The 21,065-nt window shown below is 40.7% G+C and overlaps 2 protein-coding genes across 4 annotated transcripts; one reads left to right on the forward strand and one right to left on the reverse strand.

The window, feature by feature from the left end:
• Positions 1-845: 845 nt before the first annotated feature.
• Positions 846-11,988, forward strand: prr5a (proline rich 5a (renal)). Of its 3 annotated transcripts, none has more exons than XM_031564185.2 (10): positions 846-1,316; positions 2,359-2,529; positions 5,352-5,462; positions 5,628-5,708; positions 6,023-6,071; positions 6,594-6,648; positions 6,916-7,007; positions 7,668-7,808; positions 9,542-9,680; positions 10,870-11,988. In XM_031564185.2, exons 2-10 carry the CDS (start codon positions 2,402-2,404, stop codon positions 11,382-11,384), a joined length of 1,311 nt encoding a protein of 436 aa, XP_031420045.1. In that variant the 5' UTR covers positions 846-1,316; positions 2,359-2,401; the 3' UTR covers positions 11,385-11,988. The 3 variants fall into 3 exon arrangements, with proteins under 3 accessions (XP_031420045.1, XP_012677747.1, XP_031420046.1); XM_012822293.3 differs by having other exon boundaries at positions 847-1,316; positions 6,591-6,648; XM_031564186.1 differs by lacking the exon at positions 846-1,316 and adding an exon at positions 3,135-4,812 and having other exon boundaries at positions 2,445-2,529; positions 6,591-6,648.
• A 3,427-nt stretch (positions 11,989-15,415) lies between these two features.
• On the reverse strand, positions 15,416-19,573 carry chrm2b (cholinergic receptor, muscarinic 2b). Its single transcript, XM_031562639.1, has 2 exons — positions 19,421-19,573; positions 15,416-17,463 (listed from the first exon to the last, which is right to left on the reverse strand). The coding sequence occupies exon 2, from the start codon at positions 17,427-17,429 to the stop codon at positions 16,008-16,010; it is 1,422 nt and encodes a 473-aa protein (XP_031418499.1). The 5' UTR covers positions 17,430-17,463; positions 19,421-19,573; the 3' UTR covers positions 15,416-16,007.
• Positions 19,574-21,065: the final 1,492 nt, after the last annotated feature.

Genomic DNA, 21,065 nt, shown 5'->3' on the forward strand with positions numbered 1-21,065 from the left:
GGGAGCGGGTCCTCTTCCGAGTCCGTCATGTTGCACCACCATGTTTCTACAGTAGCCCAGAACAGACGAACCAAAACAGTGACTCAAGAAAGAGCTTTTTGTGTTGTTATGGCATTTGATGGCTGCTGTAGGTACTCACACACATTTGTAAAGAGAAGGGCATTCAGCTGGTTGCAATTTTGCAACCTCACCACTACATGCCACTAAAAGCTACACACTGTGCCTTTAAACCAATTGTGGTGGGCACACACCTGCTAAAAAAAATCTATGTCTGGGCTCTTAATATTGCTTTTTAAGTTCACTCCAAGAAAATCATATGAATATCGCTGATCATTAGGATACTACATTCAAATTTGTTTTTATAATAGGGTCTACCAAGAGAAAACCTAAATTTGGCCCTCCCACTCACAAAATCAATTTTGGGCCCAACAGTTAAGAGATGAATTAGGTGCCTTGTGTGAAGTGACAAAGTAAATGTGACCAAGAGCCAGTGGAACAGTGAAAGATCAAAGGCCACTCTGTACCTGGTAGTAAAATTTTCCCCATGTGCCTGCCAGGTAATCCTGCCCAGTTCTTTTCCTGATACCATCCTTTACCTAGGCTTATCACACAAAAACCAAACAGATAGCTAGAGATAAACACTGTGGCTGGATAATGTCTCCCTGTCTTTGAGACTTAAGGGGGCTGAGGTCATGCAAGCATGTATGGCCCTTTTGTTGACGATGTATCACATTGAAAAACTGTTTCTTTCGCCTCCTTTTTATGCTAAAGTCATGCGTTATTTGCTCGATATCCATCACACGATATGGCAGGTGCCACCTCAGTCTTTTAGGCTTTTGGTATGGGGTAACACCAGTTCTGCTCGTGTATAGGCCTGATGTAGGTTTGTCGTGTCATGTGTAGCCTGTTTATCAACAAAACGCATGAATGCAGAGGGGAGGCGACTCGAGGTTCAAGAGAGACTAAACGAAGCCACGATCTGCAACTGAACTCGGGCTGAGCTGTTTTTCCTCGATCTCAAGGTTTCGCAGACACAACATTGCGCGTGCACGCTATCTGTCGCAAACACTCTCAAAGTCTGGACTTGGCTGATCAGACAGTGTCTACCTCGTGCGGCAACGGGAGGAGTAGACAACCATACTCCTGGAATGACGCGCACGCACACGCAGCTTGCACATTAGGTTACAATGAGAGGGATCGTCTAACAACATCAACAGTAACGATAGGGATTCACCAACGATTGTTTTCCTTAAGTTATAGTTATTGAACTGTTCTTTTTGAAGACAATGTCTTCGAGGCGTGTTTAGCACATGACGGTAAGTTGCTAAGGCGTGATGTGTTCCCGTAGCTGGTTTACGTTTCATTTGTTTTAGTGCTGTGGCCACATTGGATGTAATTCCTGTTTCAGTGTGTGATGTTACAGTCTTTGTTGTGTGATAGTCCTGGTGTCGTTTGCCAAGGCGTATGACGCCCCACCTATCTTAAAGAAAGGAGGAAACATGACCAACCAAATTATCAAGAAAATTACATCTCATCACTAATTATTGGAGTGAATGGTGAACTTGATTTTATTTCTTGCTCCAGAGGTATAGACAAGTGAACATCAGACAGTCCAGTTTGGGGGGAGAGACAGTTTCTATAGTCTTATGTTCGTGTGTGAAGCCTATGTGCAAAAACTGAACTATAACTAGCATTGGGTTACCAGGCTATTTCACGTATAGCCTACATCATTTGTTGCACGTAGAGTTAAATGTATTCAAAAGTACACATTGGTTACATTTATGCCTAAAACGGTTGGCTATGTGTGTCATATGCAAGTCTTTGTTACATGGTATCTCTTTGTTTAACGTGTGGCGTTGGTAGATGGCGCTGAAGCTTCACACAAGTTCGAATAGCCTATGAATATAAATACATCAATAAAACATTTCGAATAGGCCTGTTAACCGTGGATGATAAAAACCGAATGTGATTACATTTTACAGCAGATTTCTCTTACTATAAGCCACACATAGTCCTACTTAGACTAGTAGACCTATCTGTTAAGCGTTGTTATTACACACGAATGGCTGAAATAAGTGTGTGTAGATTAATACATTTACTAAACTTCCAAGCTCTACAATTTCTGTTAAGCAAGGCATTAGCAATAAGCAACACCCAGAATGTTATTGTCTAGACAGCACTGAATAATGATGCAAACTTAACAGGGGTGACTAATATAACCAATGGGCAATGAAGAATTATCAGACTATAGTATTGCCTGCCCTCACACATCGCAGTGGCAACCAATTGTATGATTAAATTAATTTAATTAAATTGATTCAATTATACTAAACTAGACTGTTGTATGACTGTTTTCAGGATCTACAAAACTGGTGTAGCCCTGTCTGCTCGGTAGGGAAAGATGCTGGATGGATTAAATGGGGGCCAGTCTTGTGTACCCTCCTCCAGGCCAGTGTCAATCAGTGTCAGTAGCCTCTTCTTGTTACCACGTTGTCTTTACATGGATGGGAGCAGTCATCCGATCCGGAGGTAAGCCTCAAAAATGCATATGGTCAAACTCCAATACAGTGAATAGTCCTTTCTTTCAGGAGACATCAGTAGAAATATGAAATGGCTTCATCTTTTTAACAATCAAGTAATGTCTTCTATCCTTCTTATGCCCAGTGTATCATTCGACCGGCAGCTAAAATTCTCACATAACCATAATGCCTATTTAAAATGAAAACTTAAATGGCTATAGATTAAAACCGTAGGCCATTTTCAGCCGAGCTTTCTTGCACAAAGCTTTTGGTGACCATGTGCCTGCTAATGGTTAATGTTCAGAGAAACAGCTCCCATGTCGTGACAAGAATAACATTTGTAGTAATATACATAATCTGAACTGTGCTTGTAACTTCAACCTGACTTTTCTTTACAACTGTCTTTTGCCATTGAGAATAGTGGCCGTTGTCCGTAATAGTGACAGAATGTTATGACAAGCTAAGGCTTGCCTTGAATGACTGAAGAGTCTTGTTCACAAGAAAGGTACAGTGTGTAGTTTTAGGGGTATCTTTTAGTAGAAATGGAGTATAATATTCATAATTTTGTTTTCATTAGTGTATAGTTACCTACATGAACCCTTCATATCTACATAGGGAGCGGGTCCTCATCCAAGGAGTCTGTCATGTTGCACCGTCATGTTTCTACAGTAGCCCAGAATGGACAAACCTAAACACTGGCTCAAGACAGAACTTGTCGTGTTATGGCATTTGTGATTCAATTGTACAGCAGATTTCTCTTACTCTTAGCCACACATAGTCCTAGACTAGTAGGCCTATCTTTTAAGCGTTGTTATTACACAAAGGCTGAAATAAGTGAGTGTAGATTAATACATTTACTAAACTTCCAAGCTCTACAATTTCTGTTAAGCAAGGCATTAGCAATAAGCAACACCCAGCTTAATTCCCACATTTATACATTGTACTGTGTATGATTTTCATATTAGACTGCATCACTTTGCAGACTCCTTGCAGTTTAGGCCTCCAGACTAGAGATAAGATAGGTGTGGGAGATATGATGTGTGATGGGGGTATGTTGTGCAAACTATGAAGTGTTGACTAGCGACCAGTTTTTATATTATCCTACGTGTTTTATGTAAATATAAAAATGTATTTCATTTTTTTAAAGATAAAAACTATGATACATATAATTGTATTAATAAAATATGATTTGATAAAATATAAAGCATACTTACATGCACTTATTTTGCCTTAATGTACAATTCAAAGTGCAGCACTGATATACGGGTGTTATATGTATATTAAATCTGTTCATCCAAGTATATATTTAAATCACATTAAAAGTGTGCTAGAAGATATATTTTGAAATGCATTACTTTAACTTTAACTTGTTTCAAAAACAATCCAAACACAGTCCTCGCTCTGTAAATGGAAAACAAACAAAGTGGCTCAGGCCAAGCCATACACTCTTCTAGCCAATCAACACGGAAGGGATATAATTTGAGCTCAAATATCAACATTTTACCAGAATCGTGGACTGTGCCTTTAAGTATTAAGTACTGTGTTGTACTATTAACAAATAATTTTTTCACGATTTCTTAAATGTGGGTTACGTCAATAGTATGAATAGTATAGTAGTATTGCATTGCAGTGAGTGTGTCATCAGATTATGTCAGTGAAATTATCTAGTGATCTTTTAATAATGAGAAATGACACCAAACACACACTGATCGCTGCAAAGAGAAAACAAGCATGATGAAGTTGTTGTCTGTTTACTATCCTGGTCCTTCAACCCGGTGACATACCTCATATTAGTGACTTTGTCATTAGAACTAAGAAAAAGTCCTCAGAGAAAACATCCCATTTTAGTTTTGCCTCAGAGAAAGTGAAAGTGAAAGTAGGCACATTGTGGCAAACTCTGCCACTGAAGCAATAGAGCGAACCCTGAGGCAATCAGCACAAAGGTGTGATCCCAAACTCAGTGGCTACCAGTTGTTGCCATCATTATTATTAACCACTGTTTGAAATCGAACAGATGGCCTACGCCTGTGATGTGGGCCTTAATCCCTCAAACCAGGACAGGGTTAAGGCTCATCAGCAGTTCCTTCCATAGAAGGTCAGATGATATCACCCTTCATAATCCCACAGTTTCTGGATCGTTAACCCAACCCAATGGATGGGCACGTAGTCATTCTACATGATATACAGCCTAAAGCATATTTAAAGTTGCTTGAACCAAACTTAGTTGCTAGTGAGGAGCAAGCCACACTTAAACAGACCCTAACATGCAGCCGATGCAGGAGTATTTATTTAGGTAAGACCATGTATGAAAGATCTTTGTCTGTCCTTGCTAGCAACACCAGTAAGATATATTGTATATTTGTATATAATTATGATTATATTCGTAAGTTTACATCACTGGTTTAGATTCAAAGGAGGAAGGAAGGAGGTTGTTGTGAAGATAATGATTATTTGGAATAATGCAAATTTTGACATTACCATTGATGACAATTAACTGACAGCTCCTTATTGACCAAATTCTGCAGCTTGTGTGAAAAACATTTGGTTAAAATATCCTTTGAATCATATCATCAAGCGTAAACATGTATGTGGCATACAAAAAGTATTTTAATCATGACAAGTGTGAGTGTCAAACCTGAGTAAGCATGAGTAAGAAACTAATTTGGAGATAGTAGGAAGGAAACTGATTTCGCAAGAGTTCAACAGAAATTTTGCAATATACTTCACACCCATTCAGAGCCCAACTTCCCCTTTAGTCCCCATCATTTGAATTCTCACTTTCTCTGTCTCATTGATATGTTCTTTTTACTGTTTTTTATTTCATAACATTAGGACTCTCTACCGGCTGAAGCTAGTGAGTTCTCCTAATCTAAGTCAGTTGGGGAAGAGTGAGAAAGCCTCCTTGGAGGACAGAGGAACTGGTCCTAATGCAGTCTGGAACAGGTAAAGGACCGTGTGCTATATCACAAGCCCTCTAGACACATTTCTTATGAATTCCTATTGTATGAATATAATAGATTTAGTGAGTCTGAATGATTGTGAGATATTGATTGATTGATACAGAATTGTTTTGACTTTATATATGTCTTTGTCTCTGTGTTACTGTAGCATCCACAATGCAGTTATTGGTGTGTTCCAGAGGAAGGGCTTGGCTGACAATGAACTTTATGTCCTAAACGAGGGTGTGAGGTTAGTCACACTTCCTGCCTGTTTCGGCGAAAGAAATGAGAGCTTCATCTTATATTAGTATTAAGAACGCTAACACGGCAAGTTGCAGTGAAAATGTTGATGAAGACTAACATTAGTAGAATGATCTGATCAAGTCTGTATTGGTCCCTCAATCCACTCAGACACACTGCCACAACACACAGACACACAAACAGCCATAGCTAGTGAACAGGTATCAGATACGATTGTGTTAGTGACACTTCTAATGTCATTCATGTGTATGTTTACATATATGTGCTAATATTGACGCCTACTTATCTTTTCTTGTTATTTAGACAGCTGTTGAAAACAGAGTTGGGCTCCTTTTTCACAGAGTACCTTCAGGTAAGTGATTGTCTTCATGAGGGTGTCATCTTGTCTTCATGAGGGGTGTCATCTTGTGATTGTGTTCATGAGGGTGTCATCTTGTGATTGTGTTCATGAGGGTGTCATCTTGTTGTCTTCATGAGGGGTGTCATCTTGTGATTGTGTTCATGAGGGTGTCATCTTGTCTTCATGAGGGTGTCATCTTGTGATTGTCTTCATGAGGGTGTCATCTTGTCTTCATGAGGGTGTCATCTTGTGATTGTGTTCATGAGGGTGTCATCTTGTGATTGTGTTCATGAGGGTGTCATCTTGTGATTGTGTTCATGAGGGGTGTCATCTTGTGATTGTGTTCATGAGGGGTGTCATCTTGTGATTGTGTTCATGAGGGTGTCATCTTGTCTTCATGAGGGTGTCATCTTGTCTTCATGAGGGGTGTCATCTTGTCTTCATGAGGGTGTCATCTTGTGATTGTCTTCATGAGAGGAATGAACAAAGGATATTTTAAATGTTAAAAATCCGCCCTTGTCTTTTTCTCAGAAGCAGTTACTGACAAAAGGAATGGTCATTTTACGTGACAAAATCCGTTTCTATGAAGGTATGTTTCTTCCCACTGTCCATTTTAGTTATTTGATATATGATGCATCTTACCTCATTCGTTTCAATCAATGTAATTCCCAAAGTCTTGTCTTGCATCGGGGCTTTTTTGCAAATCATAACCATTGGTGGTTGGCCCCACCTGAAACATTTTTCCACATCCCAACCTAACATGTAATTTCTTCAGGACTTCCTTACAATGTTTACAGGTCTCTCTAACTGTGAGTAATTTTCTGAACACCTCATCTGATGTCTTTCCTAATCATAGGTCAGAAATTACTGGACTCGTTAGCAGAGACATGGGACTTCTTCTTTGGGGATGTCCTCTCCATGCTTCAAGCCATATTCCATCCAGTTCAGGTGAGAAAACATCCTCTCCCCCTAGACACCGTTAAAGTTGTGTAGTTATGTTATGGTATACATGCATTTAAATTAGTATGGGTTTTATTTCTCTGCACAAAAAAAAAACAAAGGATGGATATAGAAGGGAAAGAGTAGAAAATCTAGAAATGATCTAGAAGTTCTAACTGTAGCTGATTGGATTACACATGTGCAATATGTATGGGTAGCAGAAACGAATGCACGGTGTGCTGGTCTTACGTTCATGGAATGAAGTTGCCATGGCCAAACTCCCTTCGTAAATTCCATTCTTCTTGTTTTCAAGCTAAACTATCATTAGCCTTCCGATGAGCAGTAGCTGCATACATCACTGCAGGATATAACCTTAGTATCATAAGTGATGTTAAATTTAAACATTAGAATGTTCATGGGACATTGATATGGAAGTCTAGTATGGTGTGTCTACCCATTTATGGGAAAATAAGACTGAAATTAGTGAGCAGGTGATTGAGATTACTGAGTAGCTCATTCTTTCATTTCTGTAGTGGGGGAAATACTGCTATTGGGTTTATTATCTGTTTTACATATTAGTATCAATGGATATTTTATGTTCCAGGATTTGGAGTACGACAATAAGCGTTCTATGTGTTCGTAAGCTCAACTGTATTTGACTTTCACCAGGGGAAAGAGCCCTCTGTGAGACAGCTGGCACTACTGCACTTTCGGAACACCATCACCCTCAACATGAAACTGGACGAGGCGATGTCTCGACCCCGCGCCCGTGTCCCCCCCTCCATAGTCCAGATGCTCCTGCTACTGCAGGTACATGGGCTTGAGATGTGGAGCCAGATCAGAACTCATTAGTCATTTCTCACAACGCATTTCTCATGTGTGTCTTTTGAAACTAAAGGTTTCAGAAGCAAGATGTCCAAGTGAAAATATTGCTTCTACAAAATGATCTCATTCAGGATGAAGACCACAGGATGTCTTAACAAATTGTGTAGGATAATGTTAAAATGATGGGGCCAATTCTTGTGAGTTGGAAAAGACAATCAGTAAGCAATAGGACTGCATGGTATTTAACTTCATTTGAAAAAGAGCACATTAAGATGTAATAGGCAAATATAACAACATCCTTTTCCTACGAACATTGGGCCTCATTCTCGAACGCAGTTAAGAAGAATTTAAGAAGGAATTTCTTCTGAATTGGATTTAGGAAAACATTTGGCATTCATGAAGGTTTTCTCATCTGGGATTCGTTCTGAACTTCAGAAGACTTTCCGAACTCGAAATAGCAGTCGTAACTCGGCCAGTTTTCTCAAATGCGATTCCTTAAAAAACCTTTTTTGAGGAATCGCATTTAAGAAAACTCTCCGTGTTAGAAGTGTTAATGAATTTGTGAGAAATCGTTGGTGATTGCGTTCACATCAACTCTACAGACATCCTCGGATTAAATTAATTATAATAATAATAATAATTACGAGAATATTTGTATCATTAACAATTACGTTTCACATGTATAGTGATGATTCTATGAGGCACCATGATGTCATAAAATAAATAAAAGGACTACACCAGAATGCTGCGCTCGTCTAGTGAGCGTCGTTTGGCACTGCCGTCTGTGCAAGTACAGCAATCTGGAATTTTCATTTGTAGTTCCACGTTGGTGGAACAAACTGCCTAGCACTACCAGAGCAGGGGCGTCCCTCTCTACCTTTAAGAAGCTTTTGAAGACCCAACTCTTCAGAGAGCACCCTAACTGGCACTTCGACTAGTGCTTAACTTGCACTTACAGCAGTTATATTCCTGCACTTTGTTTTTATTTTCTATTTTGTTTTTCTATTTCTTATGTAAAGTAGTATTTATTGTTACACTAGGTCTCTATTGCTCGTAGCTTGACTGTTCTCTCCCTTGTACGTCGCTTTGGACAAAAGCGTCTGCCAAATGACTAAATGTGAATGTACACAAACACTGCAAATGTAAGTGAACAAATAAATAAGCACTAAACTCAATCACGTTGATAAAGCAATAGTGGAATAGAATGGACACATCTACATCCTGCAACGGTCCACCTTGCTTTCGTGTAGATTCGGTCGATTCCGACTGAACACGTCACTATGTGTATGTATGCAAATTCAGGAGCACGAGAACGCACTTTCAATTTAAGAAAACTCTTACGGTGGAGCACAGCTCAGAACACTTCTGCTGCGTAGGAACACATTTTCAAGCGTTCATGAATTTGTCGGATGTCTTTTCCTTACGTTGTTTTTCCGAAGCCCGTAAGAAACATTTCAGAAGAAACTTCAGCCAATGTTCGAGAATGAGGCCCATTGTGATTTGGCTGTTCTCATTTCTCTACCTGAGAACTGTTCCATTCTTGTATTGCTAGTAACATCAGTGTCCTCTGATTTATGCCATAACACACTGCAGCACTGACCCCACCCTGATCATTGCACATCAGAATTCAGTTTTGGGTGAACGCACAGCACCTTGCAGCACTAAAATAAGGCCCTCTGTGTTTGCTTCACCCTCCTTCCCTCCTCCACACCCTGCAGGGCGTTCACGAGTCTCGAGGAGTGAGTGAGGAGTACGTCCGCCTGGAGGCGCTGATCCAGAGGGTGGTGTCTCCTTACCTGGGGACTCAGGGACTGCGCTCTCATGAAAATTCACTCTCAGAATGTTCTTACACATTAGGTAAAACCTGCTTGCTTTTTGTAAACATACAGGGTGTCCAAAGATATGTTCTCCTTATAATTATTTACCTGTCCCCAGTAGAATATGTCCCTTAAAAGGCCAGTGTGTGTCCCCTTCATCCTGATCACACAGTAGTTTATGTACCAAATTCATGACAAAGACAGTTTTGCCCCATTCTAGTGTGGCCCTTAAAAGAAGCTGCTTCATGTCGGGGGAATGGGGTAGGGTGGACTGTTCAAGACCCTGTGGGTTAGGATCCCCACAGTAGATGACATTCAGGTTGTGGTCAGGGGAGTTGCGGGCCATTCCTCCCGTAGACGGCCAGGACAGTGCTCAGCACGCCACGGCTGAGTCACCCAAGCAGTGTAAACAGGGATGCCATCTTGCACAAACATCAATTCTGAACATCTGCTGAACATTTTCCTAATGGTTGTTGGCCCTGACTTTTTACTCTCTTGCCAATATTTTGTTCACATAGTACTAAAGAGAAATCATGGTGCCCTGGGGTATTATGCGTAGTTCTGAAAGGCCAGAAACTGACATGGCCCTCACACCACTTGTTCAGATGGCTATCCATGTATATTTGATTATTTGACTATTAGCGGTTGAAACCGTTAGAGAGGATATTCATTAGAGAAATGGTGCAGATCAGGTTCGCACTAAGGCCAGATGGACATGCATTGTTTTAGAAAGGCTCTTTACTGGAAATCCCTGTATTTGTGTCTCTGCCACCACTTCTGAACCCATCGTATACTTCTGACCAGGGATTTGGCTACCTCTTTTCAGCCTTTTTTAAAAGAAAGCTTGGGAAAGAGTAGCTTTTATAGATTTGCTCTTGGCGATGAAGATACCAATTAACAAGAACTTTCTAGAACTGATCTATTCTCTGGTCAAGTAGGATTTCTAGACTGGGGCCAGACAGACTGGGCAGGACCCATTTTTAAGGTCGACACACAAACATGTTGACCTTTTGAGAGAAGATAGTTTTGAGACACCCTGTATTTTAATTAAAAAAAAATAGTTTTCATGCAAATGGTAAATTCCTGGTCACTCATAATACTTTAAATTGAACTTGCATATGGCATATAATACATGTAGTAATATCTCAGATATGCGCCTGTGAGATACATATTCCAGATATGTATTCCATTTTGAGTCCCTCTCGATTCTTTTATCTTTTCCTTAACAGAGAAGCATTTGCACTGGTCTTGGTCAAAGTCAGGTGACGCACACGCCAGCAACCCTGTTGTGCGCTCTAAGAGCTACAACATCCCCATGCTGACGCCAGTGGTTGAGTACGACTCAGAGGTGGGCTCTCTGAGCAGCGTGGGCCTTCGCCGCCACTCCGCCTGTGAGGTCATTTCCTGCTTGGAGCATCCGGACTACCCTAATGTGGACACTGGTTCAACCCCCAGACTATCCCTTGAACATGACGTCCCTTTGCGAGGGCCTTCTGTCCAGCCAGGTCTTCTCTCGTCAGCCATCTTCCCTCCACATTGTGCAGGGGCCCTCCACACAGTCAGCAGCCAGCCCTGTCACCCCGACCTGGCCAAGGGCCTCTCCTCACCAGCCAGCTGCTCCTCAAGTCCTGAGACCATCACTGTTGAAGGTCTAGATTCCCTGGATTCTGATCAGGATGGGATCTTCATTGACTTCTCTCACTGCCGCTCAGATTCATATGGGGCCACTCATCAGACCAGCTGACCCACGGATGACAGATGATCTCAATGTTCTCCTCATACATTTCACCTACACCCACCAGAAAAGATGTTAAAATTTTAGATGTTTGTTCTCAACCTCAGTTCTCTTTCATGAGGATCAAGATCATGATGCAATCCTTCTTGTTCATCTTAGTTTGTCATGTCACTTTGAGGTTAAGGGCAGGGTGCTAAGCTTTTTTATAGAATTTCCCAAAATTCTTTTTCCTCAGAAATCCAGATAGAGCTTCTGATCTTCTGACTTTTCATGCTTTCTAGTTTTTTATGAGTTTTGAGGATATTAATTGATGAATAAATGTAAATGATGCTTTGTTCATATTTCCATGAAGTTAAAATCATGTAAAATATTTTGGCCTTTCCTTTTTTATTAATGCAGTTTGAAACTGACATGAATTTTACACAATCAAAACATTTTAAATATTGACCTTTGAATATTTGAAGTTGAAATGTGATTATTTAAATTAAGTTAGTCAGTTTGATAGGTTTTGATAGTTACTTTAAGGGTAGAAATTAATTTCGGGTGTTATCTTTGCTTCAAGTTTTGCTACAAGTAACGAACCAAACATAAGAAATAAAATTACATAAATGTATTCTTCATTGTCAAATTATTTGTCTCTAAATATATTTTTGAAATACTGAGTGTGACATTTGAAATACTGGGTGTGACATTTGCATGCTTTTCCCTTCAGAGCCTGTTGCCACGTGAGAGCGTTTAAGATGATGTCATCATTTTCAAGTTCTGTGACTGTGAAAGGGTGTGGATTTGCTGGATCAGATGGTGGATATTATCAGTTCCAGGATCACTCAAAGAAATGGTGGAGGAAGCTCTTCTTTTTACTTGCTGTTGGATCATTTTAGTCACACAAGAAAAGACTTCCCACTGTGGCCAATCCTCTCACTGTCACATGCAAGTACATATAGAGCCAGCAACCTAACCAATATAACAACTGCCCAACCATAGATCCTGAGCAGCAGAATACAACAACAATGCTCAACTGGCTGGAGACAGCCATAACATACGCTGCATTTTGTACCCGGGATCTTCACAGTGCAGCATGCGCTGTCTGAAGCCCATAAGTGCTTAATACAACAACATGACTGCCCAATCGTAAAACCTAAGCAGCAGAATACAACCACATCAACATAGCTGCCTTCATGAGCATTTCCCTGGGATTTTCAAGCTTAACAGTGGTGTCTGGTGTCCCAGACCCACCCCCCTCCATACTCATGATGGGTTAGAACACATGCCACTACCAGAGACAACAACAGATACACTTTGAGAAGATCTCCACTGGTCTTATCTGTGCTTGCCAACCTTGTTGCCCCGCTTTCACTAACAGTTATGCATTCTTTAGCTTCGTCCTTCCAAATGCTTCCACAATTGCATCTTCAAAGGGAATTGTTGACTCACTACAGTAAACAATTCAATTCAATTTTATTTTATTTATATAGCGCCATAACAATACAATTGTCTCTAGTCGCGTAAACAATACACTCACACTCAGAATATAACCCCATACCTGGTCTCAATACACAGACATCAGCCAGCAATTTGCCAGTCCTGTTTGTACATGCATGACATCCATATCCTACTGTCCCTGTCATTAGCCGGCAAAGAGTTAACCTCTACTCGTTTATTTTCAAATAAACACACAAATGATTTTAAAGCCTGATTATGTCTCAAAACATGTTTTAAAGAGCCAACAACCAGACACAACTTGCAGCTTCAGTCTTTACCGACTGGAGTTCTGTGTTTGAGTTTGTGGCTCCACTGATGAAATGCGGTTAGCATCCATAGCCCAAAGTTCCCTCCAGCTGATCTACCTTGTCACAACACCATGCCTGTTCATCCATTGCCCTTCTTTTACTTGAGAAGCCAATGCACCTTGTCTAGTTTCCTCTTCTTGCTCACTAACACAGCTAGTTACCATCTACCTCCTCTCCAGCAATGTAGCCTTACCTCATGCTTTCCAACGGTCATCTAGCTCAAACCCTGCTCTGCCACTCTGTACCTGCCCAACGATATCCCTATGCTGTAATGCGCCTTGTGCATGTTGAAGCATGTTGTGCATGAGTACCGTTTGGCCTGGCAGTGTTCTTGACTACTGGATCCTTAGATGGGGCAAAGTATTTCCCAGGCTGATCTTGCCACATTTGCACTCCTCCACCAAGCTGGTGATGGCAAAAGCACCTTGGCACTGCAAGCACCACAATTTATTTCAGTTTACCAGGCAAGGTCCAAGGCCTGGCAGCCTGAACAATCAACTCCGTTTACCAGGCAAAGTCCCAGGCCTGACAGCCTGAACAATCAACTCTAAAGTCTGAAACCTGACAGTTTGAAACTCAATGTGGAATTGCACCTCCTGCCTAAACTCTTTTCAGGTTTTTCTAAAATAGAAGGGATTGCCTCACCATCAATATAAAAACTATAACGCATACATTGCTGCAACATTTGCCGTAGGAAAAACATTCACAGCCAGGTTCAAGAGAGGTTACAAAGAGTGGCTGGAGAACCTGGCAGAGGTGTTACCTACCTGTTACCCCAGTGACAGTAGGGAGTGCTCTTCACCCAACAGCACCTGAGGGAGCCACATCTAAGCGTGACTGTGAGAAACTCTCTCACAAGAGAAGGATCTGCAGGGAGTGAGCTCTGTCAAGAAGTAGCACTGACGCTTGTGTCACTGACACCGCCTATGGCTGCAGACAGTGCAACAAGGCTGAACACATCGACTGCTTTGGCAAGCACTTACAGTAGATGATGACTTTTTATTACAGTGCCACTTTGTTTTTTACTCTGCCACTTATGTTCTTGCAGTGGCATTTTTCTTACAGTGCCAGAGATGTATTTATTTTTGTCTCTTTTTGTTAATTAATACAAATAAAAAAAAGGCTTTTATTTCACATTTCTATCTGCTACAGAAGAGAAATAAAGGTTTAGGTGAACATTCTGTCAAGTTTTTCAGAAAGCCCACAGGATGTAGGAGGTTGTTTTCAAATGATGCCATAATGAGTACATAACAAATTCCAATTCCGTTCATTTTTGCTGAGTTGTAATTTGAAAAATCTATGAAACCTGGTTTTTAACACATTTGTTGAAATGAGATTTGAATTGCATTTGATATAAAATATGAGGTTGGATAGATTCATACTCATTTCCACTCCAAAACTTACACACAACATGATTGAAATCATCTGTACTGATAATGGTCTGCAAAATGTTTATTTCATGTGCCAAAATCATAATAACCCCACCTAAGGATCTTAGTGTAAAAATGCAAATACAATTTTATTGTGATAGGTCATTCATTGAGTGGTAAATGATGTGTAGTACAGTAGTGATCCCCTACTGCTGTGATTGTACTAAATTTGAGGTGGCAGTGGATGGGTTTATCTTCTGGAGTTGCAGATGAAAATGTAATGGGGCCATGGAGGTATTATGTAGACATAGAGCACGTGACAGATTACCACTCCCCTTCAGTTTGATGGCCGATGCTATGCTAGCTACGTCAGCCAAGGAAGTATGAAAATTATGAGGTATGAAAATCCAGTTTTGGCAAAATAAGATGCTCCTGGGCTGCATGCTGGTGCTGGTGCTGATGCTGATGCTGGTGCTGATGCTGATGCTGATGGCCACCTTGAGCTGAAGCCAATGCTGTCTGAAGTTAATCCCCTAAACCGTGACCCTAAAGCCTCTGGAATACGTCATTTTCAAACTATGTACATCTGCTTAAGTGCACCATTTATTTTTTGGAATATTTTAACTAAAGTTACAGTTAAATGGTATCATATAAACTGCTTCATCTGAAACTATGTGAACAATGACCAAAGTTATTAGGAGTAACATGTTTATACTATATTCGAAGCAGGATGCTCAGGCTTGCTCAGGCAAGATGTATGGTGTAAGTAATATATACATATTACAATATACACAATATATCAAGATGATAATACAATTGCTTTCAAACATGGAAATATTCAACACACCTCATAAGTTACATTTTGAGACCCCCCCCCCCAGTCCTTGAATTACAAAATAGAAAGATGTAACTTGAACATGTCATGTCATAGTAGTGTACGTTACATGTAAGTTTGTAATGTAATGTTTGTAATGTTTTTTTAATGTTAAGTTTGTAATGTTTTCACCCATGTTTTCACACCAAATAGTCTCAATTATTACTACAACAGCCTATTGTGGGGCAACGATTCAAGATATTACAGTTAAGCCACCACTGGTGATGATTATCGCATTCTAAGCTGGATTGAAATGATAAAATGACATACGTAAATGTCTTTAAGACTAATGTGTACATTTGCACACAACACAGGTGCATAGGCTACATAGACGGTTGCCTAGGGCACAAAATGCCAGAAAGGGCGCTAAAGGAGAGTTTTTGCTCTGTGTGGCCTCTCTGCTGCGTGTGCATGTTACCTACCCCTTAAAGGGAAACTTCAGGAGATTTTAGCCTGGGCCTTATTGGATGGCCCAATGCAATCTGATCCAGGATCTGATATCTGATTAAACTGGCTCAAAGGTGTCAATGACAAGGATTCCTTCTTTTAAACCTCTAAACATTTACATATTAAGATTCCTTCATTTTAGCACCTTCCTTTATTTAAATGAGCGGTTATTTTTGTATCGGCACAGCAAGAGGTGTTTGAAGGTGTTTTTGAAGGTGATGTTGCAAAGGGCGTAGCAGGCTGGATTGACTGTGCTGTTGATGTAGCAGAGCCAGTAGCCGAAGGTCCACACGGAGTTTGGAATGCAGCTGGTGCAAAACGTGTTAATGAGCACCATCACATTGTAGGGAGTCCAAGTAGCCACAAACGCCACCAGAATAGCCATGATGGTCCGTGTGACTTTCTGCTCACGGGACGGTATACTTCTCCGCTTTCTCTTTTTGGGTGGTTGGAGAGTCGATTTTAGGATCCTCTGAGGAACTGAACTTGGTCCTTCAGGGAATGCCTCCACCTTCCTGTCAGGAGGTGTATAGATGTTTCCTAATGGTGGTTGGGATGGTGATCTGATACACGTGAGTTTGGACCAGCTGGCTCTGGTTTTGTTCTGGTTCTGATGTGACTGTTGGGTTTGGGCATCTCCATCGCTCCCCAGAGGATCGACCTCCTCCTCTTTGTGATTGGATGAAGCAAGGACGCTGCCTGATGTGGACTCGTTCTCTGTCTCCTGGTCCTCTCCAGTGGTGGCATCCTCAGCACCAGCATCTAACGTGTGCGTCTGTTTCTCTTCGCCCGCCTTGCTCCCAGCCTTGCTTTCTTTACTTCTGCCCTGATTGGCTCCTGGGTTGTAGCCACCCTGATAAGTGTCCTGACTGTCACCGGATACCCTCCTGTTCGGCCTCCTCACACGACTCCGGCTGGCCTTGGAGATCTGCCAGTACAGCACTATCATGGTGATCACAGGCACATAGAAGGCAGCAATGGCTGTACCAAAGGTCACCACTGCATTGGAGAAGAACTGAATGTAGCACTCCCCTTCTGGAACTGTCCGCTCACCTACAACGAACTGCCAAAAAAGGATGGCTGGAGCCCACAATATGAACGAGAGTATCCATGCTGCTGCTATCATCATACCTGCCATTTTTGTGGTTCTGTTTACTGGGTAACTGAGTGGTTTGGTTACACAGAAATAACGATCAAAGCTTATTATTAGCAGGTTCATTACTGATGCATTGCTCATGACATAGTCAAGGGCCAACCACAGGTCACATATGACTGGGCCAAGTGGCCAATAGCCAAACACTATGTAGACTGTGTAGAGGTTCATGGAGAAGAGGCCGATGATTAAATCTGCACAGGCCAGGCTAAACAGGAAATAATTGTTGACTGTTTGGAGATTCCTGTTGACTTTTATCGAGACAATGACCAAGATATTACCGATTATTGTAATCAAGCTCAGAGAACCAAGACCTATAATCATGAAGACCACCTCCACAATCCTGTCCAGGCTCTCTAAAGGCAGATCTGTTCCATTTGAGTAGAGAGATTCCGTAGGAGTAAAGTTGAAGGCCTCCATTTCATCAGCCGGGGGTGAGGTTTGATCTTTGGACCTTTGAGAACAAAGAGGATAATTCAGTGTGATTGGGTTTGCTTGAACATTTTTTCATAAAATCTTATACAATATTCCCCTTATATATCTAACAAAACAGTTCCTTGACCTTCTTTATGTTCTTGGCAACCAAGGTTTACTCCACATTATGTCACATTATGTGTATACAGTATATGGCTCTGTGAGAGGATGAGTTTCTGTGACCAAGTGGAAATGCAATGTGGATGAATCTTATCTGAATATGAGATGCATGAAACTGTAACAGGGCCTGATAGTTTTCATATTAGCTTTACATCAACTGGGAGCATTATTTTCACATTCTACAGCAATGTTTTTGCCCCTTCTAGTTGCTTACTGGTTGTAATAAGATTAAAATGTGGTCAATAATGTTTTAGGTTTAACTTGAATTGTCAACCATTGATTTGTTTTGACCAAAACTACAATGTTAACATTTCATGACTTATCGATCATATTTGTGTATAAAAATATATATCAAGTACATAGCAACATTAATAATCTAAATAGTGAAAATATGTGTAGGTCCAGCTTATACTACTAATTCACACACAGTAGGCTGTCTTTTTAAATAAAATCGTATCTATCCATTTTGCATTCACATGTAAATGTAAAATTGCAGTGCAATTAATCACACCATTGGCCCACTTCATGTGCTCATGTGGTGACAGCAGGACTACAGGAAGCAGTGAAGGCTTTCTTTGGAGCATGGAAGTGAGAAAGGTGACAATGTAGTCCAGTCTGAAACCTCTTCATGGGACTGTCATTCTTATAACTGCATCAAAACAGTGTCATAACTGGATAACCTTATTTTCACAGGTTGAAATTGATTTAGTACCCGTTTTTTTTTTTTTGCTTGTTCCACTGCTAATTCTTACTCATTTTATGGTACTCATTGTACGATTGTTGGATAGTGGAGCTTTGTGTGTGTGTGTGTGTGTGTGTGTGTGTGTGTGTGTGTGTGTGTGTGTGTGTGTGTGTGTGTGTGTGTTTGTGTGTGTGTGTATCTCAGAGAGAGAGAGAAAGAGAGACAAACAGACAGACAGACAGACAGACAGACAGACAGACAGACAGACAGACAGACAGACAGACAGAGAGAAAGAGAGAGAGAGAGAAAGAGAGAGAGAGATATTTTTTATTGCAGCCAGAAGTACTTTTATATCACCTTACTTTATCCCCTATTTATTCTGTCTAATCTACCCATTCATACGATGGATTTGAATAAGGAGTTGCAAATGACGAGCATATTTGTTTTCCATCCAGTGCTGAGCAGAAGCACGCAGCAGACTGACTGGGGAGCCATATAAGGCTACTGACAAATGAAAATCTGTGAGATCACAATGAAATGTGTGGTCTGTGCAGTCTATGCAGATTCAGTTATGAGTACAGACTTCATGAATGTGTTTATGCGTTGTCATTTACTTATGTAATGCGTAATGTAAAGGCGTATGTTGATTTCTTAACACTGGTTACTGGACAGTAGACAATTCTAAGTGCTCACTGAGAAACGAATGGTGCTACTAATGTGGGAAATACCGCACCATGCCAGGCTGTTGCATGGATGTGTAATATGGCAACCATAGTGGAATGCTATTTGGACATTATGTGTTAACAGACTTTCAGTTTTTGGACCAGGATTCTGACATTTACTCAGAAATGCTCAATCGAAGTAAGACTTTACTACAGTTTGTTTCTTCACTAAAGCACCTTACCCTCATGACCATGGATGTAATCAAAGATCATTCTTTAAAAGCCTGACTTCCGACCCATTTCTAAACAAAGTTGTGTGCCCAGCCTAGGTTTACTAATAAAACAAACTACAAAAGATGTGTCAGTAATTATCCTTCAATATTTTCCTTCTGCTCGTAAAGGTGACAAACAGCTGCAAAAAACAAGGCTTAGATTAGTAATCCCCAAATATAGGAATAAATCTGTTCAAATACCTTTTCTATTTGTTGTTTGCCAATTTTTCACGTTAGCCCTCTCAGATTGATCTTCAACTGTCCAGTCATTTCATAAACAGTAATCCACATGAAGAACTTTCCACGACTCCTTGAAGTGAATGTCTGACAGAGTCTGTGACTGCCTGTTTAACTGATGTACGAGTGAAAAGGGTGGAGCATGCAGTCGGTTCGGAGGGAGTAAAAATCCCTCCCCGGACCAATTCATGTTTTTTTCTCTCTACACAATGTGATTTGATAACTTTTTTTCTAAATCTGGGGCATTAGGATAAATAAGTTCAGTTATGCTGAATTATGCTGAATTCTGTCCTTATTTTGTCCTTCTTATTTCCTTTCTGCTAAGGAAGACCCTACCGCGTATTAGATGAGTGTCTGGATGTTTCTCTTTTAATTCGTACCTAAATTTCAGGACCTCGGAGAGCGTGACAAATGTGCCCCTGTATGAACTATAATTAATTTAATTATATTAATTTGAATGAATCAAGAGGTTCCAGATGTCCATCGAATGACAGTGGGCCTATCCTTCTCCTAATCACCAGCTGTAAACGTTGCTTAGGAATCCAAACCCGTGTGTTTATTCTGATAACCCAGAACAGAGTTAAAACATTGAGTTCTATTGTGTCCATGTACTCTCCTGCCACCTAAGTAGACAACCTTGCAGCTAGCCCACCACTCATGTCAGTCTGGCCACGGAAAGCATAGCTCTGTTGTAAGGCAACAGTGACTTGTTGTGTGCTCATGGGTTAATCTAGCAGAAGTAGCAAATCATTTTTTTCTTAAAGGGATACCCTCACATATTTTCCCAAAATGTATTCCTGTGTATTTGGCAATACCATATAATCGATAATTTAGATAATAATAAAAAAAGGCGCTTAAAGACTTAAAGAAGAGATATAATAAGACTTATATGAGAAATAATTGAATGAGTATGTGGGTAAAACATGCAAAGCTAAATGTTTTTTTCCTTTTGTTTTCATCAATGTGGATATCCATTGTGTTTGTCAGCCTGATGAAACATTAAGAAAAATGGGAATAGTTTTATTTGAACCCTCACTTACGCAATATAGTGATATCTTCTTTACAGTAGTAAAGATATATTTAGTGGCGTGGCTTCCCAGAGCATAGAACCAGTTTAAGCAAGCCTCGATTGCCTCTGGATCCAAATAAGGCTTTGGCACTGGATTCAAACAGAGAAAGAGTAGCACACTTCAGCGAGGTACTTGTTGATAGTTCCCTGGAAGTCAGGCCTGCATGACGGTAAGCAGAGGTCTGCTCTCTATCTGGTGCTTATGGTCGGTACCTATTTAAACAGCACAACTGCAGATCTTCATAGATGGCTTCCATTCATCCCACTTATCTACTTGTTGAAACCTCTTCTTAGTTTTTAAGTCATAGTAAGTCAAGAGGCCATTACCAAAATGTTTCCAGAAAGTTTTATGACGCTTCTTGAGGTGGTTAAGAATGGCACCTCACGAGGCTTTGGACATCTTCTTGTTTTAAACTGTCCCTGCTGGTTTGTTTACAGGGCTAAGCGTGGACCGTCTGTTTCTGAGAAGTGAACAGACACAAGGATGTGAGGCATGCAGCCGGGGTGCCAGGTGGGATGAATCACATTCAGAGGGAGAGT

The sequence above is a fragment of the Clupea harengus genome, chromosome 3, assembly GCF_900700415.2.
Source record: "Clupea harengus chromosome 3, Ch_v2.0.2, whole genome shotgun sequence".
NCBI classification, from domain to species: Eukaryota; Metazoa; Chordata; class Actinopteri; order Clupeiformes; family Clupeidae; genus Clupea; species Clupea harengus.